Genomic DNA, 24413 nt, shown 5'->3' on the forward strand with positions numbered 1-24413 from the left:
TTTGCAAGTGTGTGATTGCATGTGATGAATGTTGATAGCTAGTCAACTAGAATTTGTATTGACAGTTGTCATAAAGTCCATAATCAGACTATACCTTACATTTCTTTTTCACTACATTGGGATATTGGAATTCAATACTCCCATCGGCACCACCTGTTGGGCTTCAGTGTAAAGTAAGAAATTCCGTGTGCATTTTAATTTGGCAAATCTTGGCTCTCATGAAATTTGCAAAATTAAAATGCATCCAAAAATTTCTTGTTTTACAGTATTCTTATCCTAGTTTATTGAACTTGGGCATTTTTCTGTAAGATATGTTTTGAAATTTTCAAACATCATACTGTACTTTGAAACAATGCACATGCTAATGGGTGGTTGTCAATCAGTGTAATTGGTAGTGTCATAGTACTAGTAACGGAAAATGAGGAGAAAGAATATGAATTTGAGCACAGCATTACACACGCCTTAGTACCTGGGCAGTGAACATGTATCAAGTGTTATTTGTGGTGAGTGATGGGTGGTTAGAGGAGACCTTACATATTTTTATCTTTATTTTTCTCTTTTTTTTTCTTTTTTTTTTGATGGGGGGAGGGTTCAGATTCTGGTGTGTATGCTCAGTTGCAAGGAAATTAACCTGTGGAGGACGGACTGGTTTTGCTTTAACATGCACATCCCATAGACACCTGTCTGAGTACAGTGTATTCTTGGGACTCATCTTCAGCGGGTTAATGTTTGTCCAGGTTTATCAACATAGGAGAAACAAATGTGGACGTGTGGAATGCATGCATGTAGAACAAGCTTTCTGGGCAAAATTGATTTCCATTACACTAAAAAAAAAGTTTGTGTATGTGATGATGAGATTCTAGTTGCCATTGCTTGATCAAGACAATTTGTGAGGAAGGCCTTTTGTCCCTTAAGAAAAAAACAAAGCAAAACAACCCCTCCCCCTATTAAAAAGAAACAAAAAATGTGAAATTTCCTTGTGAAATGGAGGCAAAAAGAATTATCGTCTGATGTAATGTAAAGTCACTTTCAAATTATTATCTGGAACACTGATTGGTTTGCAGTGTGAAAGTGAGAGATGGTTTGGAGAGGAGCCTAAGATGATGTGGTTTGAAGAGATTGGTTGTGTGAACGACACGTGTATCAGAAGTCCTTTTATTCATTCAGACTGCATAGTCCTGGGCAACCACCAGGAAATGAATAGACTTGAACCGTAGAAATGCAAACCAATAGCGCTATCATACACTCATACACACCATAAGTGTGGATAAGGTCCGTGAGAAAGTAAGAGATGGTTGAAGGAGGACCCTGAAGTCCGGCATTAATGCGATGATGTAGTTGGAAGTGATTGGCCGTGTGAACGACATGCGTACGAGAAGTCCTATTATTCATTTAGACTGCCTAGTCGTGGGCAACCACCGGGACAATGAATAGACTTGAACTGTAGAAATGAAAGTTCCTCTCTGATTGAAAAGAAAAAGGTGAAGTGCGTGCATTAGTTCTCTTTCGAAAGCCAGAGAAATGAGGGAAGAGGGAAGGCAAACTGTTGTTATAAAAGTGACATCATTTTGCAAATTGAGTATGCCATGGCCCATGGGCATGGAGTGTCAAACAGGCCAACATTCCAACATTCTGAAACAGTTGAAAATACCTGTGATCACGTGAAGCTTTTTCAACCAATCACCTGGGGATAAACATAAATTCTTTATCCAAAATAGAATACATGCCTTTTTCTCCCAGCTTCCAGTGGCCCGTTGCATGAAACTTACCATTGAATTTCAATGGTAACTACCGTCAAAATTAGGCGTCACAGCCAATCAGCATCAAGGATTACAAAATTTACCGCTAATTTGAAGATTTACCGCTAGAAAGGAGCGGTAAGGGTTTTATGCAACAGGGCCCAGATCCCCCGTTCGCTTCAGTCAGTTCTCCCAGGGATCATTTTTAAATTCCCCTGGCGCGCGCGCGTACCCAGTATCGAAGCGCAATCGCGGTCATTGTGCGTGTGCGCCACTGGTGTGTGCTGGGCTCGTCGGTGCGCGATTGTCAACTCATTGATGCATTTTGCTGTGAATACTTGCATCGGGGAGATTCAACGCCGCGGAAGACCGCTAGCCCTCTCGACCGGTCCTTAGGCGCTTGTAAACCTAGGTCCTACGACCACGTGCTGCATCGAATGAATGCAGTTTCATACATGCTTTTACCACTAATTAGCTAATTTGACAGTCTCACAGGTGACTTGATAGCGCCTAGCTAGGGCCTGATGTAGCCACATACTGATGACCAACGTGCAACGAATCTCGTCGTCAGAGAGGTTGTGACTGCTGTTTATCCACGACTAGAGGGAGAGTTTAGCTTCCGCGAAGTGAACCAGGCCCAGGCCAGCTCAAGAATCCCATAAACTCTGTACCTTGGCCCCATTTGTATAGGATTGATTATCACAGATATCGAGGCCTGGTGTTGATCTTAAAATCATCGAGCATCAAGTAATTTTATGACCATGGCAGATACAGATAACGGCGAACCTGAAACCAAGAAAACCCGTCACGAAGTCAGGTAAAAAAAGCTAAAACAAAAACAAAAAACAACCCAGTTTCTAGTAATTCTATGTCAGATCCGATGTAACACTCAGTTAGATCTCGTTAGAACTCTCACTGTAGTGTAGGTACATTTTCCAAGCAGCAATCTTATTAATTTACTAAATATTTAACAGTGAACGGTTAGACTCTGTCTTCCTAACTTTGATTAGGCCCTATCTTTGATTTTGGTCTAGATCTGTAGCAGTTACCTAATAAGTTCTAATTAAGCTACGTTAAAAAAGATTAGATACTGGTAGCGGCCAGGCATTCTATTGTACATGAAGTAGGTCTATAGGCCTACAGTTCGATAAGTTCATTGCTTAGAAACGTTCAGCGTAACTGACATTTGTTCCGTTCACATTTCTCGATACACGTTCACTTTGGCATATCATATTGTATACGATTAACGTTTTTAATGCCTGACATAAGTTCACGAAGTTGAATAAGCAAATATGTTAGCTTGTACATTTTTCCAACCATTTTGTACATTTCATGATTTTGTATGAACTCTACTTTCGCCACATACTTTTACATTCTCTATCGTCCCCATCTCTCCTTCAATGACTTCATCTTTCGAGAAGCTCACTAGCCTGGGGGGAGCTACTGTAAAAGCTCAACTTTCTCTGCTTCTCCCTCCTCCACAATCAATCTCTCTCCGCTCTGATCTCTCTGTCTTTCCCACTCTGTCTCCTCTCTCTGTGGGTCATTGATCATCTCTGCTGGTTTTCCTAAAACAATCACTTTCTCTATCCTGTGTTATTTCTACAAATTCTTTAATGATGATTTGCGAGCCTCTGCTCGCTAGAGTGTCAGACAGTGGATACAAATTCTTAGTATTGAAACAAACATTAATTCTCTGGGGTGGCTCGTCAACGGACACCACCTGACGTCCACTCACTCTTCTTACTTTTTAGGCTGCCACTGTAATGTGCATAAATAAGACTGCCCATAAATAACCTCAAGTCAAAACAAGGTAATCGCTTGTCAATACTGACCACTGCTTTGTAACCTTTCTTGACCCACTGCCTTGTTTTCCTGCCTGACATCAGAGAGGTGAGTCACCTCTCTGCTGTTCTACATGTTCATGTATAAATACTGATTGCTCTTTGTGCTGTGATATGGTAAATATATGAACTACTGACATGGTCACACTATAATTCTGTCAATTTACATGCTTTCGTTTCAAGATGACGATATGAAAATAATCACTGGCAGAGTGACACATGTCGTTGTAGGCAGTGTTTATATGAACATTGATATCGCCTGCCGAAAGGCAACATCGAAATTAAGAGAATTAAAGCATTATAATCATGCATAGTGCAATTGAAATGTGGAAGGTAATGCTTACTTGACAGACATTAATCATGAAACACACGGTGAAATGAGTGTCCAACACAAATGTCCTGTTTATGACTGAGTCTTTTTATCGCTTGCGATTATAACGTGCTCGGGTAAAGTCCGGCTGTCGTGGTTGACGAAGACTAACTGTAATCAGTAGGACGTGGCGTGGATGAAGAGAATCGGGATGATTGATGGTCGATGTCGATGTCAAGATTGTCAGCTATCAACGGTCGCTCGACAGAACAGTGAGTTGCCTGGAGGTGTCGTGTTGATAGTTGGCAAGCGCAAGATGGCCAGCGGCAGCAGCGGGTCGTGCCGGTAGAAGCCGATGTGTTCGAGGTCGAGCCAAATAGGCAGAGGACAATCGAGATTTTATGGCGCGTAGCGGTCGATGAGGCAACGGTCTGCGAGTCGTGTCGTATCTTGGCGTTGTGAGAGTTGAGCGATTCATATCACGGTGTGTCATATCGTGTCGAAGCAACAGCTGTTGAGCGATTTGTATCGTGTTGAGAGTTCGAGTGATTCGAATGGCATTGTGCGGTTGAAGGCGGGTCGTTGCAGATGGGTGTTGATGCGGCGCTTAGGTCATCGTTGACGTCGATCGTGCGTGCCTGCCGAAGGAACCGTCGAGTCGTAAGGTGGGTGAAGTAGACGGCGGGTGGCGGGCGGCATCATGGCAGACGAAAACATGCAGCGTGCTCATTGCGATGGCATGTTCGAAGTCGATTGGCGTTGGCATGGTGGGCGATGTCGTTGCGACTGCGTTGCGAAGTGCAGAACTTGTGCCGGCGTTCTAGTGGCAGGGTCGTAATTGTCGGATCGATGTCGGCTAGTAATGGGCTTGATGAATTTCCCCGGCAGTAGGCTTAACATGGTCCGTGAAACCAGTTGAGTCGGGGAGTAGCCCATGAGATGCGTGGTCGACTATCGAAAAGGTGTGTCGGTAATTATGATGATGCGTGAGCGAGATAGAGGGAAAGTCCTTAGGTCAATGAATTGACGGTAGACCGTGGGCTGAGCTGAGCGACTGCATGTGGCAGTGGGCCGGTGACGTGACCAGAAAAAGGAGCGATCCCGTTGAACGTTCCATGTGGTGGTGAGCGGGTTTATTAAAGCCTTAGGAGGCTATGCCATGTCTACCTCAGACGCCTCAGGTTATCTAACTCATTTCCTGTTAATCATTATTTAAATGGCATTATTTAGAGACTGCAGACTGCCAGACTAATTTGATAGATTCTGAATACAAGCAGTGTGCTTTTAATAGCACAATTCCTTGGTCTGCAATAATAGTGAATTGTTCGTCGTTGTTCCCCTTGTAAGATTTTCTTTTCTTTTCTTTTTTTTTTGATGAGGAAAGTTATGTCAAATAAAGTTCATTGTTATTCAATATATAGTGAATTTAATTTCATCTACCAGTAGATATTGATTAGTGTCAACCTTTCCTTATGTGAGCCAGGAAAATTGTAATTGAAATTTGCTGTGGTAGGAAATTTATCAAAAATGTCTTTCTTCTTCTTCCAAAATTGTACTGAAATCTAGAATAATTCTGATGTCATTCCTACTGGTTTTCATAATGTGGGCTGTCTCAGCGTATGTGGAAGGTTTTGTAACCATTGATGATTGAGATTCACAGGTACAGTACAAAACATGTGGGTGAAAGCAACAATTAGTGAAAGAACTATGTTTGTGAGAGCAATGTTTGGAATGAGACAACACCTATGGTAACCAGCCAAGGCAGTAAACCTGCTTTTGATAATCCTCTTGCTTGTTATAAATGAATGTCCAGACTGATGGATCAACAGTACTTTTGTGTCTACTTTATCATCATGTGCATACAGTAGCTAGTACCATAGAAGAAAGCTCTCTCTCTTACATTTTAAAGGACAAGTCCACCTTGAGTTAATGCAGCAATGCTAGTAGAACATATCAGTGAAAGTTTGGGGAAAATTGGATAATCTGTTCAAAAGTAATGAATTTTAAAGTATCTGTGCAGTCACTGCTGGTTGATAAGACTACTACAGCTTGTGATGTCACATGTGTAGAACGATATTAAAGGAATATTTAAAGAGAATTTCACAAAATTGTATTCTTTGCGAAAAGAGCACATTCCCTCAACTTGTCACTGACTTATGTTAAGGGTAATATTATTCCCCCTTGCCTTCTGAAAGAGGTAAGTCAAGTGTTCATTTATTATGCAAGAGAAGTGAAAATATGTTTAATTTTCTTTATATTTTCTGTATATCGTTCTACACATTTGACATCACAAGCTGTAGTAGTCTTCTAATCCAGCAGTGACGGAGAAGAAATTGCAATAATTAATAACTTTTGAACAGATTGTCCGATTTTCCTCAAATTTTCACTGATGTGGTCTACTGATATTGCTACGTTCACTCAATCCGCATAGATGAAGGTGGACTTTTCCTTTGAATTTGCATGTATGCCAAATGTTGCACTTGGCCTATAAATACAAATTGTAAGCAGTTGTGCTAATGCAAGAGTGGTTCTTGATGAGAACGCCATCTAAGGTGGTGTCCATATATTACAAAGCTTGGGCTCATCTGCCTTACCTTTTGCTTCACCTTTGATTATACAAGTGAATGTAGTAGCTACATTGTAACATCTGCAATTTGCTGTAAAAATGCTCCCAAATGTCATAACCCATATGAACTTGTTCACATGATGTTTATCATTGATTTAACCTTCCTCCATATCTTGAAAGTAACTCAAGGTATCATCATGAAACTTATTACATGTTTATGCATGTTCTACCTAACAGTGATTCTCTTTAGAACTTTAAGGTCAAAGTTCAAGGGTCAAAGGCCAGATTTATATATGCTAATATTTTAGCATTTGATACTGAAATTACGTTTTTTCCCCATACCTTTAAAATAACTCAATGCATTGTCAAGACATTGTACTGTAGACCTATCAGGAGAACTATGCATTATGGCGGAGGCATACCAGTCGCCGTAGCAACATTTCTAGTTCAAATATTGATTTCTAAAATTTTGCCCTAGATGAAGAAAAGCGGAATGTATTAGATTTTAATGATAAAATTAGACCAGCATAACAGTTTAATATGTGAAGTTGCATGCAGTGTGGTTTAGATTTTGCTGTTCCTAATTATACCAAACATGTGGAGCAGTTCTGTTAGTCTGTGACCGTTCTACACAAACTTTATTTTCACAGTCCTAGCAAGCACTTGCTTGCATATGTGACCGGCGACAACGGTTTCAGGCAAAAGTCGGGAATTTTGAAAATTCATTTTTTCACTGAATCACATTGCCCATTTCCTAAGCTTTGCATTGATATAAAACACTTGTATACTTCGGCACCATAAGTGGGCATAGAAAGAGAAACAAAATGCACTTTTTAAGTTGTTAGCCTGACAAAATTGCGAGAAAACAAGCTTTGAAGATTCACCTCTTTCTCAAAGACAGTGTCCGAACGGTGATGCGAGGGGAGAATCACCCATCCGTACGATGGTGCCAATCGATGTTAAGCTCCGCCTCTAGCAACCACATCGCCTTCTGATTGGCTCACTGAGAGAGTCAAATTTCCCGGGCACCTTCCTCGGAGATCAGCGTATGGAGCCGAAAAACAATGCATTTCGCTCGGGTTTGTTTACCAGTACGTCTTCCAAGATGGCGAATACGATAATTGCACGTATGGTGTACATGTACATGTGTATGGTGCACGCATTACGCAATGGCATCCACACGCAATGACCGTGTGCATGTAACAGGAGCGGTGGCGAATCCACACATTTACAAATCGCGTTTTCATTGTTGTTGATTTGTCTTTATCATTGGCGACCCTTTTGAAGGCAGAAAATTGCTAGTGCTGGCAATTGCCATGCTTCCTGTTTGTTTTGCTTTTACAAGACATGCATATGTTGCTTTGTTCGGTGGTGCTAATTAAATTAAAACAAACAAACAAACGACTCATTAGTTTGGTGCGATCTTGACGTGTAGTATTTGAATATAATTGGTCACATGTGACCGCTCCTTTCCTCTCATCTACCTTCCATTAAGTCACTCTGCTGTCATAATTTTTACAACATGTACAAGCAGACAAATTTGAGAATATTTAGTTTTCTTTTCACACGGTTATGTCATGCTACATGATTTTTGTTTCACTTCCGTTGTTGAACATTGCAGTAGAATAGTTTGGATAGAAAGCCAAATGAAGAGCACGCACTACAGAGCGAGCGTATAATAGAAACCACTATAGCAAGAACAATGGAGCATGTAATCGTGCACGCGTGGACAAAGCATTCCCCAAACACTGCAACTGGTGTCTCCGAAAGCCGAATTATGTAAATGTATGCGACGCACCAGCCAATCGCATGCGAGACCCTGCAACACTGGGGATATTGGCGCGGCGTTCGAAAGAAGCTCGAAACTGACGAATGCGATCCAACATAGGGTGCTTAAAATTCCATTTTCGATAGGAAAAACATAGTCTTATGCTATGAAATTTAGTGTAGATGTAGAAAACATATCAAAGATTTGATTTCTGCGAACAACCTAAATTGACAAAAATAATGGTCAAAATCTTTGTACCCCACCTAGGAGGGAATTTGCTCTTGCGACTTTTGCCTGAAACCGTTGTCGCGGGTCACATATTGCTGTCAGTCTCTTCCGATTGGGTGTAGACTTATTTGTACTAATGCACTCATAAACAAAAGTTTTAAGATTTCAGTCGGTTTCCTTTTTTATTTTTCTTAGTTTTTTATCAGTGAGAATGTACAGTAATTTCAGTATCTAGAAGTAAAATAGTGTCTCTGTACATGTACTGTAGTATCCATGGTACAGTAGTCTCTGCATAATTGGGTAGTGTCTTGCAGAGCACTTCTTACACGAGGGATGGTATAGCATTGGTTGAGGTGAGGATTTGTGAGATACTATGTAAGAATCACTTGAATATGAAATGTTAAAGAGCATACAATTCTAAGGAAAATTCAAAGTTAAATTGATGTAAATCAGTTTTGAAATTTCTGAGATATCCAAAAACGAAATAAAACAAAGCAATGCTAATAAATGTTAGGTCCCATCTTTTATTAGGATCAATTGTTTTGGATATCTTAGCCATTTCAAAAACAATTTTTATCCGTAAAACTTTGAATTCCTCATAGAATTATATGTTTTCCCATATTTCATAAGAGGTTTCTCATTATCTAAACAAATCATCAAAAAAAAGTTGAAAACCTGAAGCCCCATCTCAACCAAAACTGTGCCATTCCTTTAACAAGAGAGCATGTTTCATTCATGTCACAGGTACCACACAGTGATTATGCACAGTTATCTGCCACAAACACAGCACATTATGTTACTAAAGCCACAGCTCTTCTGTTTGGCACTTGTAAAAGACTGAAATCAAGCATTAGCCTTTGCGGAAATCCAGTTTCCCGCATGCAAGAGCAGTCCTCTGCATCATATCTTTTTTTAGCAATCTACATAGCCCTAACATCTTCTAAACCAAGGCACTCATAAAGCTAAATGCACATGCTGCTAAACATATGTGATATACATGTATGCAGCTAGACTCCTATGCTGGGCATGCAGCCACATACATTTGTACTGCAATAAAATCTGCTGTCCTCATAGTTTTGATAATGACCGGAAGTTTGTTTTTCCACTAACAGCCTGAAAAAAGGTCAGAGTCTCAGTGGAAATAGCTTAGAAATAGTGTGTCACTGTGTGCCTAGTTAGGGTAGTGAGTGTAGTATTGGGGCAAGGTTGTGTACTTGGCATGCATAAATGAGTGTGTACTGTAAAAGTGGAAATTTTCGGGCATTTCGCGCAACCAGAAACTAGCGCGAAAATAAAGGCACGCTAATATTTTTACATGCTATATGTTGCAGTGGTTGATGTCTTGATTCCGCGGAATTAAAAACACGAGAAACTCTTCTCACCCGGCCAAGCGCGAAAAATTAGTTGCGCGAAATATCCACTTTTACAGTACTTTGTAATGATATTGCGAATTGATCATACACCGCACATCAAAAATAAACTTAAACCTAGGTGATTTGTAGTCTCTCAGTACCTCGGTTTCTTCAAAATTCTGTTTATACCCATTGTAAAGATTTTCTATGGGGAAACTATGTACTAAGATAGACCTGGGTCCCATTTCATAAAACTTGTTATCAGTGACAACTGCCACATTTCTATGACAAATTTGCTCTAAGCCAATCAGGTGCAAGGATTTTAGTAGCTTATAACAACTATGACAACTTAAGTCTCTGATAACAAGTTTTATGAAACAGGGCCCTGGTTTGTGTTGATTTTTTTTTGTCCTATTTAACAGAAATGCCTACCCAATTATCAATTAAAACATGCATTGGAACGATTTTACCCAATAAAGGGATGGTACCCATTGTGCAGAGATTACTGTAATACTGACGAAAACTTATCTGCAAGCACTAAATGTATGTCTTATCAACCACAATTCCCCGTCCCCTACCTATTCACAATATTCCTTTGTTGCCAGGCTTGCATTTTGTTTACACACTGACCTGTGTGAAATAGATGCCTATACAATATTCTGTTCTTATTGCTTTGAATAGGCCTTGGAATGTGCAAATGGCCCCATAGGTTTCTCTATTTGAGTTGGACTGAGTTGCAACGAGTTGCAACTGAATAAAAGACTACACCTGCCCGTGCCTGGAAATGAGGTGCCGGTAGTAGTGGGGCCTACTATGCCATAGACACACAACACATACACACACACACCCACCCTTACACTCACACGTGATACACTGAATGTAAAGGGACGCCCTGCATGAACAGTCCTGGCAGCGTGCATGCAGGTGGGTATATAGTGGGTCGGCGATGATCCAAATTCCCTCTTTCCCTGACACGCCGGCAAACGGAGAGGTTGTTGTGGAATCTGAGCAGGCGGGTGCTGCTGAAGTTGTGGTAGTGTGTAGGGCTGTGCAGCTGAGCTCTCAACTGGTAGTGGTATACTCCTGAAATATTTTTCTTCCAATTGCTGGACTTAATTTCTTGGGACTCGCACAATGGCCTCTGCAAGGTACAGTAACTTATTCACGACACCCTCCAGTAGTGGAAATGTTTGTGTGTCTGTATCATAGTTGACAAGTAAACATATTTCATACATGCCATAGTTTTATCTGTTTATCTTTTCATACACTCGGGCTGACGTCAAATAATGTGATTGGATAGTCATGGTGCCACACAGCCTAGTTGATAGGAAATGAACTAGATTCAAAGTTCAATTTGCTGTAATTTACTCTAATTATATCATAATTATTAGTCTTTACTGATAATTGGCAGGGAAGGAATAACATTCAAAATTCAAATTTGTGGTATATATGATGCCAAGATGAGAGATGGAGAGAAAATGGGAGTGTGAATGGCAGGTATGGCATAAATCACTACAGGTTTTGAACACAGTTTCATCTGTTACAACAGCATAAATCTTTTTCTTTGTCTTAAAATATACGGATAATGAGGAGCAACATGAAATGATGCATGCCAGTGAAAGTGGATGCCGTATACAATATCTCACGAAATATGACTTGAAAGGCAATTTTGGGAATGCTTAAAGTAGTGATTGAGAATCACACAGACAGAATAAGAAGTAATTTGTAAGAGTACCAGTCAACTTGCAAATTTGGCGAGAATGCACAATTTAATGCAATCTAATATCTCTGTGATTCTACTACCATGGTAGTTTGTGACAGAGGCATGAGGGCTTTGTATGTTGTAAGATTGCAGTCTTGCTCTGGTATGTTCAGTGCCTCTGGACATTTTGAGGGTATGGATACAGGCATGATAGAGACCTGTGGATCCATGCTATATCATTGGTGACAGATTGACCACTGGCTGTGCTCGTGGCACCGTGCACTCTTGCCCTTGTATGAGACTAGGAGTGCACCCAAAGGTCAAATGTGATTAGAGCTACTTCTCGGTAATTGATTGATTTCCCCAATCTCCAGGCACCGATAATCAAACAGCTCCCCCTGATCATGCCGAGCTCTAGCTTGCCTCTATCTTCTTCCAGTCCCTTCATCAAAGGTTCAGAATGTGCTGCGGAAGAGCCTGAGGGGTTGAATATTGTGCATTGTCATGAGGGGTACCCAAAAAACAGCCGATAATCATACATTGTAATGTAATACGTCTTAGACTTCGTCCAGTCTGGAATTGATTAAAAAAAGAAAAAAAAGAATGGTATTTATTTGCACTTTTGGTTAACCGTCTGTCATTTGTAGCAGATGGTAAGAGCTTGTTGCATGTTCGTAAGTAAAATTGTATCTTGATACAAGTGCCCAAATGCAGGATGTCTTTTTTTGCCTTCTTTTTGCAAAAATTAGGTAGTTTTTGTCCTGGAGGGCAAAACAGGAAAAAACAAAACAAAACAAACAGCAACAACATATGGCTGTTTGGGGCTGCTTGAATTTCTGAATGTTAGTGCTGTATATTTATTTCATTTTAATTTTAACGTAGTGATCCAACCTAGCTTAACTTTCAGCTAATCAGAATCCTTTGCGTAGGAAGAATTCTGTTTGACTTTTGTGTTTGATTTCCCGCGAGACCCACATTGTGTTTGATTATCATGTTTGATATTTGGTCTTTGATTCAAGAAGTCCTTGAAGAGTCCGATGCGATTCTAAGAGTTTTTTAAAACTGTGTCATTCCATCTTGTTTTTTTCCTCTCTTACAGCGAAGGAGCACTTTTTGGCATTGGCAATCCTCTTCTGGATATTTCAGCAAATGCTAACGAGGAATTTCTCAAAAAGTAAGTCAGGGACGTTAAAGTTGCAGCACGATCTTCAAGTGCATGTATCAGTTTTATGCTATGCTCACATTACATAGCTTGATGATATTGCAGGTGAATATGGTTTAGTAGTATCATTTTATGTTATGCTCATTAAAGAAGATATATAGCAGTTGAGAACGGTCCATAGTATCATATGATGTGTGTGTATGCTCGGAAAAAAACGTACCAGGAGTGATAGGAAAATGTGCAGGTATTATTGCATGTGAAATAAGTCAGCTATTCTGATGATAGTAGTTGATACTGCAGTGATTTCAGTCCAAAACTTACACTACAACAAAAGTGAGGTGTATTTTCAAGAAATTAAATCACAGAGTTGTGCATTCATTAAATTTTTTGGACAATTGTCTTGGAAGCTGAACTTATTATTAGCAGTCCCCCCCCCCCCCCCCCCCCCCCCATTTGAAGTACTGACCTAATAGTCAGTCCATTAAACCAATTCTGTATTGTGACTTAAATGAAAGGTTACCAATTTTTTTTTACAAAAGAAACATTGGATTGCATTTCCACTTTTGTCCTGTGTGTGTCAGAGATATTGAATATATTAATGTGAATAGATATGGCCATGTGTAGCGTGTACATAAAGTTATTTAATTTAGCAAATATAGCAAATTATATCCGGCCCTGCCTGCATAACCAATTTGATACATGCTTCCACCAGGTATGACCTGAAAGCCAACAATGCAATTCTGGCCGAGGAGAAGCATTTACCCATGTACAAGGACATGGAGACAACTTTTGATGTTGAATACATTCCAGGTGGTGCTACACAGAACAGCTTCAGGGTTGCCCAGGTAAGAGTCTGTGGACCAACATGATTATGAATATAGTGGGACTGAGGAGGGATTTTGCATACAAATAGTGTGTGTAAACAGCAGGTGTGCAAGGTCAAGTGAAAATTCTAAAATTTCACTTTTATTTTCCTAGATTTTGAAAGTGGTTCAAAGTATTCTCATGAAAATTGGTGTGATACCCGATAGTGTTTATTTGCCAGCCATGCGAAATGTTGTCTAACATTGGCAAGATGTAATGTAGACCTTCATGTATATTGGGAGAATAATGTGATATAGCGGATGCACACCAGTCGCCACAGACTGGTTTTTCCTAATATTGCTCTGTGTGTATCATGTGTTTCTGTGTGTTTATTTGCCAGTCATGCGAAATGTTGTCTAACATTGGCAAGATGTACTGTAGACCTTCATGTAGATTTGGAGAATAATGTGATATAGCGGATGCACACCAGTCGCCACAGACTAGTATTTCCTAATATTGCTCTGTGTGTATTATGTGTTTGTGTGTGCTGGTGTCCGTTTGTACTGTTGGTCTCTCACTTTTTGTGTCCATTGATCATGGTAATGCACAGTGGTAGATCATGCCTGACACTATACACTTTATGTGAGATCAGCACCATCAACTTTCAAGTCAATCTGTTGCAGATGATGTATTAAGGAAGGACCACCAAAAAAAAAAAAGCGAAAACTCACTATTTGTTTTTGATTTTGTACATGTTCATCCTGATGTAATTGTACATAGATCTACAGGTAAATATGTGGCTGAGAATATTGACAAGAATAGAATTATAGGCATATTAGTGAACAAATGAGCTTATTCATTGCTGCCTGCTGGAAACTTCAGACAGTGGCAATGACAGTTTTTGATTGTGACTTGTGTGTCTGGTTTGAACTGGTTTGGTTTGTCATCTTATTGATTAAAAAAACAAACCAGCAACTACCTATTGCATTCAGATCTCATGATATTAATCAATAGCAGGAATGCAATATACATTTTCAAGTCCAAAGAATGTTGTTGGCAAATGGCTAGTGCATCGCCATGCATCCTTTCCTGTGTCGTGATTTAAAGGGGGAAAAATAAATCTCTATAGCACTTTCCAGTGGCCTACTTTTGTCATGCACTGCCTGCATGGAACAAGGGAAGGTGTGTTGGCCGACTGTGAGTGTCGTTAAAGGCAGTAGTCTGTGCATCCTGATGATAAGGCCGGCTGTCTGCCACGGTATATGTCCTGTTCCATGGGCAGATTGCACCCAAGCCGTCCGGCTGATGGCACATCCAGGCTTGCCCAAGAAGCAAGGTAGCTACGAGCTGTCCCCGGGCGACAGTCGTTCTCTTGCCTTGTGCCGACTGGCTAGTCACATTCCATGTGCGCACTGCGTTATTCGTGATCGTCTGGATGACACCTCAAGTGTTTATCGCACGAAGATAGAAAGCTGTCATTGTATAAGAAATAACAGTTGAGATATACCAGGTAGACCTATATAATCCTCAAGGAGGAAACAAAAAGTATCACATTATGCTGTGATGTATGAAAGTGTGTGTTTTTTTCCCCATGGGGAAAAAAGGCATTTATCTGCACAATTTAGAAGATGTACTCATAATGTTGATGGTATGCTGTGATCTGTAAGTAGAGGTAGGGTTAATGTTAAACAAAAAAAAGGAAGATTCATTCTAGGGTGGATTTGTGAAGGTTTTGAGGGAAGTCTGTGTGCTGAGATATAAAGACTAAACTGATGCCTTTTTTTTTTTTGATATGCTTTTATTACAAGGTTTAGGGGATGTTTGAGCAACTGCATGTATCGTTCACAAGTATAGTATGTATGTGAACAGCCGCAGCAGCTCTGAAATGATTGCAAAGAAAGAGCTCTGGGCATTACACAGATAACTTGATGAGAGCGTGAAGAAAGTAACTCCCCTTTCAGTAACTCATGCATTTTTGGCCAGCTTCTGGTCTGAGCTAAATTTTGCAGGCATTCAGGTTGGGGGGGGGGGGGGGGGATTTGTCACTGATTGAACAATACTTGTTTATCATGTCCACATACCGTAGTCCATAAACTGCAAGTGTGAACCATAAGATCTGTCACAGTTTAACATTTTTTTCATGTAGTGAATTCAAATTTCAAATCACAAGCTACATGTTGTACACTTTTACTGCTGTATCTGATCAACCATCTGACTGTTTTTCATCAGGTACCAGCCTGTTTGTTCATCAATCATTCATTATTTGCTCATGAGAGATTCAAAATAACTTGATAAGGTGCTTTGTGTGTTATCTCTGATCATATGCAGCTGGAAGTGTTATGATTTTTTTCTTTTTTTTTTTTTTTTGGGGGGGGGGGGAGAGAATGTTTCCATGAGTTGAATGTTTTGTGAGTATGGGTCACAGTCATAGTGTAGACTCTGACATTTCACATAGTGACTTCATATCTTTTCAAGGTGCTGCAAACCTGTTTGACCGCTTTCCAAGGGCAGGTGCCGTAATCCCGTTGTTGGGCAGGCAATTTGATGGATTATTGCATGTTATGAGAATGGGACCCATGCCTAGGGCCTCATTTGGGCGAGTCGGAGAAGGGGAGTCCAAAGGCTGATGTTGACTCTGAACACCACACACTATTTGAGGTGTCGCCACAAACATTCATCTGAATGCAACGGAAATCCTTGTCAATGATTTGTCAACAAAGACAAACTACGACTAATGGGATTTTGAGATATGATCTCATCAAAACATTACCATTCAAAGATCAAGCAGAAACATGTGATAAGACTTAGTAGTTGTCAGCCGCTTGCCAGATGTAGAACATTTAAACACAGGTCAGACATGTCTGAACAAGTTGTTTTGAAAAAGCAGAGAGCACTGGGTGAAGTCAAGCCCATTGATGTGAGCTGTCCGTGATTTATCTTCCTATCAAGAATTAAACATAACAAGCTATGTGCATAGTCTGTTTAATGAAAATTCATCAATGAGACCCATTGATATTGGCAAATCGAAATGTGAAAATGGGTTGAATTATTGCCCTGGCATTTACACTAGAATGAAGACGAACAAAGTGTTTTCTGCTGGTGAAACTTATATGGATATCTTTATTATTATTATTTGCTAAGTTCTAGGTACTTGCCTAGCAACTTCTGCAAAAATTACTAATGTTGGAAAATATATACCTGCTTTGTTTTTCCTTCCATTTTGCTACTTAATTTCCTTATACAGAAAGCATGCAAACAGATGTTAGGGGCTAGTTTGGTTGATCTTAGGGTAGTATTTGTGGAAGTGAGCATCTTTCAGGCATTTGTAATGCTGAGGAATACAATTAGTAGATAATGACATTTTTAGCCTGTTGAGGACGAGTCCTGAGTATACTCGGGCAAGTGTCTATGGGAAATGTGTATTGTAGCAAAATCAGCCCGTCCTCAACAAGTTACAAAGTGTTCACTTGAGCGTTCTTTTCAAGAAGGATGTGTTTTTATTCCCCCTCCCCCCTCCACCCCATTCTCAATCAGTGGATTCTTGACCAGCCGGGAGTCAGCACCTTCTTCGGCTGCATTGGGGACGACGACTTCGGCAAGCGTCTGAGCGAGGGAATGCAGAAAGCGGGCAGCACGGCAAGGTACCTCATCAACAAGGAGATTCCCACCGGGTCCTGTGCCTGTCTCATCACCGGTAGCAACAGGTAGGGAGGAGGAAAGGTTAAGGCACTCTGTGGATGTGAAGTTTGAGCACAACTGTTCAATATGTTGATCATCCATGTCATTGATATCATATGATGTGGGTTTTTGGTACCCTGGGGTAGCAAATAGAAATCTGCCATTTTGTTGAATTTTTGTAATTTTTATGATTTTGTTGGTTTCGACATTGTAGCTTGGGTAGAAAATCAAAATATAGGTGAAAGTAAATTTTAGTGCTGTCTGGAAGAAAGTTTTGTTACAGCAATGAGTTTCAGCAGTGCAGCAGCGTCAGGACATCACCGCTCATCATACACACTGCAACATACATCAGTGATCTCAGTGTCACACACAGACAGCAGCACCGCACTACATATGCATTACCAGTCCACTGAAGATGTGAAATAAGTGATAAATGGAGATTTAATTTGTGGGTTAAAATGATCTCATTCTGAATTGCTGTGCAAAATTGTTATTATATATTTCCAAAAAGGTATTCAAATGGTGTTATTATTGTTGTTGCAGTTGTTGCAGTCGTTGTTGTTGTTGTTGTTATTGTTATTATAATTATCATCATTATCATTATTATCATTATTGTTATTACTATTACTGTTATTGATAATATATATTGAAACTATAGTAAAAATAATTAGAACATAGCTTATTTGGCATTGGAATTGTTATTACCAACTGCTGAAATTTGGCCACCGCAATGGCAGTGTGTAACTGTGCATCTTACAAGCACAATGCCATAACTCAGGGTATGACAGTACCCTGGGGTACAATGTGGTGCATCATTTATATAATGATGTCGCGCAGGGGATGCAGTCTTGTTCAAAGAAACGTGGTCACCATGGCAGCCTTTTTGGCAGGGGGTACTGAGGGCCAAAACCCTGTAAATTTCAATCACAATCTCTGTGTGCAAGTTGAATGTGTAAATTCTCTTGTGTGCAGATATTATTAGAGGTAAAGAACAATACATTATATAACTGTTTGCGAGGCCCCTGAAGAGGTTGTTACAGCACATTTAATGCATACAGTAAAGGGGATGCTAGGGAAAAGCTTAATCAAGATTGGGTTTGTCTTGGAGCTCAAGCTTAGGTAACCATCAAGCACCCCCCCCCCCCCCCCCCTTTGTGTGTAAGATGTGGTCTTTTCTGCCCAAATGCTGTACCCGATATGCACTCCCAAAGACCAGGTGACCTGCATTGTAAATTAGATAAAGGCCAGAATTCAAGGTAAAGGGACCAATGTCTTTGGATTCCCGACAGCCAGCACTTCAAGTTTTATACACTTGCCCTGTTCAGCCAATTAGAATCTTTTTGGAGCTCATTTTAGAGGTGAGCGGTCCCAGATGTGCTGAGTTGGCAGTAAATTCACTGTTGACAGGAGCAAAGGTCGCAACAAACACTGTGCGAACCTCGATGGTGCTCATACACTTACTGGCCTCTGTTTACGTTAGCATTTGTGGTATATCTTTGTTTGTCAAAGAGCTTTGCTCAGTGAATTCTGGTTGCCTTGAGCTCAGGAAATAGTACAATCTCCGTTTAATTGCGTGGGATTGATGAGAGCAGATTTCACCCAGCTAGCCAAGAGTACTTGATATGAAGAGAAAAAGAGAAAGGGGGTGGGAATGCTCATATTTTTTGTGATTGTTTCTTTAGATTTTATTCAATGACAGAAATTCCTAACTTCAACTCGTATCCTCGTATCCTATTATGCAGAGACTGCAATGTTCTGACAATTTTATTTGACTAAGAAGAATTATTTCCTGCAAGGCTTGATTTGACCCATAAGGTTTGAAGAAGAAAATTTTGTATTATCAAGAGTAGTTGAGACAGTAGTCATAAAACCTGTACATATGAATCAGATCTACATACGTATCTGATCTCAATGAAGGTGCTATAGACTGATGTGAACTGTTTCTTTGTAGTCCTCAATAAGATGAAGTGAATGGTAGCGTCATATGACAAGATCTTTACGATGAAAAATAGCCAGGAAAATGAAATTGATTGAACTGATGCAGAATGGTGCTTTAAGGACCATCACTCATATTTTGTAGTTTTGTAATCCACTTAATTACAATTGTAGTTGAGTACATTGTAATATCAGCTAGGTATACTCCTAGCTCATATGGGTGCACTGCTCTGTGTTACGGAGTTTAACTTGGACTAACGAACCATCATGACCACCGAAAATACCCAGACTCTCAAACAAGGTGTTTGGTCGATGTTGGTCATCTTGTCGAACTCTTTATTTACATATTCCTCCGCAGAGCAATAAAGTGCCCAGGAATGATAGTACAATGCACATGTATCTATAACATCTGATACAAAGAGAATTGTTGTAGAGTAAAATTGTTATATTAAACCTCCCTCTTTCTCTCACTCTGGATGACTGGTTCCAGATCGCTGTGCGCGAATCTTGCCGCCGCCAACCACTACAAGAAGGATCATCTCATGCTTCCCGAGAACTGGGCGTATGTTGAAAAATGCCGAGTCATTTACTCCGCTGTGAGTCCGAGATCCTCTCTGCATTTCGTAGATAATGGTGGTGGTTAACTGTCGATGGTGATAACGGTGATGTGATCATGATTGATGATGGTCCAGAAGAGAAAATGTAAAATATGACAGCAGTGGTTAAGACAAAGAAATATGATGAAGAAGAGCAGGAAGAAAAGTTAATTACCATTCATTTATTAATGTATTCATGTTTTCTTTACAAAATACAGGGTAGGCACATACAGTTTGCCAACTGCTTTACAATGGCACCCTGTATATGTACGAAAATAGATTGACAAATAGTAATATCATTCACACAACTACAATGAAATACCATGAAAAAGAGAAAGGCTTATCATGATGCTGATGATCAAGTAGATGATAATAGTAATGTCATATTGTGAAATTAATGATGAAGATGAAGAGAAAAAAAGATGATTGTGATATTGATGATATTAATGACAAGGGGTGTGTCAAGGAATGTGATGTGCAGAGTTAGGAGATAAGTGGGAGTGATGGTGCTGGGCAATTCCGCGGTTAGTAACGTTACATTTGAACAAATTTAGATATTTGTTTTTACTACAAAATTACCATTTATTCATTTCAAGTCAAAATTATGTCAAAAACATATTCATCCTTCCCATGTTTATGATACAGAAAAGAATGAATACAATCCAAGAAATATTAGAATTGCTATGGCAACTTAAAGGGCTGGTTAGTAACGTTACGAAAAAAGGACATGGCAAAAAAATCAATGTCTTGTAACAAAAAGTGTGCAAAAATTCAAGTTACTTCAAACAAAGTGTTGCATTAATTTCAATTATTGCATTATGACAAATGTTCATGCAAATTTTTTTAGCAGTTCCACCGATAATTTTTTAGTTAGACCCCCAAAAGCATGGTTAGTAACGTTACGGTTAGTAACGTTACATTTGTCCGGAGTAATTCCGCAGGTCATTTCACCTTTTTGTAATTGACAAAATGTCACATGACTTCTGGAGTATTTAAATGTATTCATCTTTTACCTTTTAGCAAAGCTTTGAGGAAAAAATTTCAAAGGAACCCACTGTAATTTGCATTTAAGTGAATTTCAGCATCCCCAGTCCCACATGTACATTTTAGATGATGGTTTTAGATCTCGCAAAATCAATAAATACGAAAAATAAAATCTACTGAATTTGAAAGACCTTAATGATTGATGAACATCCATGGCATTAGTTGATACCTAAATCAAGGAGTAAGATAAAGAGGCACATTTCTTTTATCCATGTCATGTCCACCTAACTGCGGAATTGCCCTGCTGGTCATTGAGATAATAGTTATGAGGAATACAAAGACTGGTAGCATTTATCACAAATGTCTGTTGTTCCCTTCTGCTTTGTAGAGATATGATTGCATCATTTTGTAGTACATATCAAGTGTTATGGTATAAAAGGAGTCATTGATCCCCTTGCTTGTTTTGTTTGCAAGTGTTCAAAGACTGTGTATATTTTACATCTTTAAAACTTACAAGTCTGTTATATGTTTGTTTGTTATATGTTTGATTGCAATGCCCAATTTCTCTCGAAAGCCAATTCAATATGGAAGCCCAGCAATCAATCATTGGACCTATGTATTTCTTAGAGATTATATGCTGTGATATCATTCACCCATTGTGCGTGTGTCCTCATCATGAACTTTGATACAACCTTTCATGTCCAGGGTTTCCATTTAACCGTCGCTCCAGATGCCATGATAGAGCTTGGTAAGCACGCCGCCGAGAAGAACAAGATCTTCTGCACCAATCTCTCGGCACCGTTTCTCAGCCAGTTCTTCAAGGAGCCCCAAATGCAGCTGATGCCCTACGTCGACTACCTCTTTGGCAACGAGACGGTGAGCTGTTCATAAGTCCTTCTGCCAGGCAACTGTAGACCTGTATGGTTTGGGAGATGTTCTTCGTGTTAATGTCTATTTCCGCCATGACTGGGGGGCTTCAGTATGTCTAACAATAGTTAATTAATGCATTGAAATATACTGTAGCAATGTGCCAGATCATTGCATAACCCATTACATCATATTTTTTCTTTTTATTTTGGAACCCCCCCCCCCCCCCCTTTATGGCTGACTAAAAGTGAATAGTTCTATAAGCCAGTTCGTAGTTCTGCTTTGTGCATGACCAGAAAAAGGTCAGTTGTACCAACAGCCATGTTGGTTTTTAAAATCACAGAGATGAGCATCGGTGATGTAATGATTATTCATGTAATCTTTATAAGTGGTGCTTGCCAACAAATCTGCCTCACAGAAAGCCAGGTATTTGTCAATTTTGACACAGAAAAAAAAAACTGTTCATGCATTCAGTGCAAAATAAGGAAACGAATGCTTTAAAAAAAAAAGTGTTCATTGATGGGCCATTCTGGTCACCTGGTCTATGCACGTTCATTCTTCGTTTGAACATAAACTCCATAAATTAATATGTCGGGCAAGCTTGTAGGCTTTATTTTGCTTTTAGGCTTTATTTTGCTTTGAAAACGAATGAAGTGCATAAGCAACTGAAAAAGAATAAAGAACCGTTATTTAAACCAATGTGCACATGGACTAATAACGAGCTGGCTTATGGTGATAAAATACGCCAAACCAAAATGGAGAGTTGGCATCTTAAGTTTATATTGAGTGTATGTGGCCATTAACCTGTTGAGGACGAGTCCCGAGTATACTCGGGCAAGTGTCTATTGGAAATACGTGTTCTTGTAAAATCAGCCCGTCCTCAACGAGTTAAGTAAGCATATAAATGCCTTGAGGCAAATGACCAACAGCGGGTCAGTTCCCCTTTCAGAGGACTAAGTGATAAAGACGAGCATGACACATTAGTGTTAGATCTTAGATAACAGCCATTGAGGATAAATTGCCAATTACAACTTCTTCTTTTTTTTCTTCTCCAAAGTATTAGAAAATAATTCAACACCACTGAGGAAGGTAATGTCTGTGAAATAAATCCTAAACTGAAAGTGAAATGTCAGACGTTTGCAAGGCAGTGCATGTTGTGTAACGGAAATCCATGCGTCGTCATCATGTCCTCCATCTTTCGAGACGGACTATTAAGCGATACATTTAAAGGGTTTCTTGGCTCAGTTTGTGGTGGTATGCTGTGAAGAAATTGAGGCTTCTATTCTGCACTTGCTCTCAATCCTCCAAGAGCAGGCAATCTTATAATGTGTAGATCAATGCACATGGACATTTTGCACTGTTGAAACAAGCAAGACAGCTGATATGATTACCAATCTTAACAATTATTGTGACCATTTGGTTATTATACCCCCATCAAAAAGGGAAAAAAAAGGGGGGGGGGGTTCAAGAATCTGTGGTCTGTCAGGCGGGTGGTCTGCAAGTATTGCAGATCAAACTGCTTCTACTCCAGATTTGAAGCGATTCCAAAGAAATTTGGCACCCATGTTGAGCTCAATGTGAAGTTGTGCAAGATACAATTTTCCACAGTAACAGAAAGTATGTTGCCATGGTAACAGTACGTTATGTCTTCCAAATCAGGTAAAAGGCCTCCAGATTGAACTACTTCTCCAGTTTCTTAGCAATTCACAAGGAAATTGGCACACATGATAAAGTTGACATAAAGATAAACTTGACATAAACTTGTACAAGACACATTTCAAGATTACTGGCAATTTTGTTGCCATAGTAACAGGGCATTATGTTCCCCCCCCCCCCGAATCAGGGGGGAAAACATTGCAGATGGAACTTTCTCATTTTGTGTGTGTGTGTGTGTGTGTGTGTGTGTGTGTGTGTGTGTGTGATTCAGAAGAGATTTGGCACACAATTTTATAAGAGTAGTGGAAAGTACATCGCCATTGTTACAGTGCAATTATGGCCCCGAAATTTTTATTTACAGCTTATGTGAAGTTACTGGTTATCATTATTCTTGGTAGTAGTAATCCAGTATAGAATTGTTGTGCAGGGGACGTTAATCACCTGTAGTGATATTTTTAGTTGTGTTTGGTAATGAGAAAACAACCTTGGAAAGGGTTCATTAGTCTACAGTGGTAATTATAGTCATTTAAAAAAAAAAAATTGATAGTGTCTTAACTTGCAAAAACCAAAACCAAAACTACAACATATGAAAAGACTGTAACTTTATCATCCAGCACAACATTGTATGTAATTCAATGTGGCAATTCTCTTCATGGCTCTGCCCATGATATTGTTGCCAGAAAAGCGAAATGTGTGTTCATGTTTAATTTGCACTTATATGGCGGATATATGCTGTAGAGATGTGTTAGATTGCACAAGTTGATTCCACAAGAGATCAGGCGATGTCATATTATAGAAAGTTGGCATGAGAGTGACGAATGTTGACAGGACTGAAGGACTTAGTTCGTCCATGTGATTGAGAGTTGCCTTGGAATGTCGAGTTAGTTTCAGAGGATATGTAAATGCGGAAGACTCGTCTGCCACATTTTCATATGGAGTGTCTGTAAAAGCCTGAAATATTGAATTCTGGAATTCATGAGCGGGTAATTAAAGCAAGACATATTAGGAAAAGGAACTGAAATATTGATATGAGAGCAAGAATATCAGACAAAACAGAAACATGCAGAAAGAAACATGGAAACCCAAGTGAAACAAGTAGACAAATTCTGCAGCTTCTAGAGTCATGGAATATCAATTTGTCTTCAGTTGGGGGGGGGGGGGGGGGACCCTTCTGTGGATATACCAAAGACACATCTCATTCTACTTTCTTTCTTATGTCAGA

At 39.7% G+C, this 24413-nt stretch overlaps 1 protein-coding gene across 2 annotated transcripts in view; it reads left to right on the plus strand.

The window, feature by feature from the left end:
* Window positions 1-2130: 2130 nt before the first annotated feature.
* LOC139712187 (uncharacterized) overlaps window positions 2131-24413 on the plus strand; it is a 30805-nt gene continuing 8522 nt past the window's right edge. The window contains exons 1-6 of one of the 2 annotated variants that reach the window (XM_071624025.1): window positions 2131-2556; window positions 12609-12683; window positions 13384-13516; window positions 17010-17179; window positions 19579-19684; window positions 21374-21544. In XM_071624025.1, coding sequence (XP_071480126.1) covers window positions 2495-2556; window positions 12609-12683; window positions 13384-13516; window positions 17010-17179; window positions 19579-19684; window positions 21374-21544 — 717 coding nt within the window. In that variant the 5' untranslated portion in view covers window positions 2131-2494. Of the gene's footprint in view, window positions 2557-10786; window positions 10956-12608; window positions 12684-13383; window positions 13517-17009; window positions 17180-19578; window positions 19685-21373; window positions 21545-24413 lie in introns of those variants that run through there. The other variant, XM_071624026.1, reaches the window with a different exon arrangement.

Source organism: Diadema antillarum, unplaced genomic scaffold (assembly GCF_040938485.1).
Source record: "Diadema antillarum isolate AM-2024a unplaced genomic scaffold, OU_Dant_1.0 seq00001770_RagTag, whole genome shotgun sequence".
Taxonomy (NCBI): domain Eukaryota; kingdom Metazoa; phylum Echinodermata; class Echinoidea; order Diadematoida; family Diadematidae; genus Diadema; species Diadema antillarum.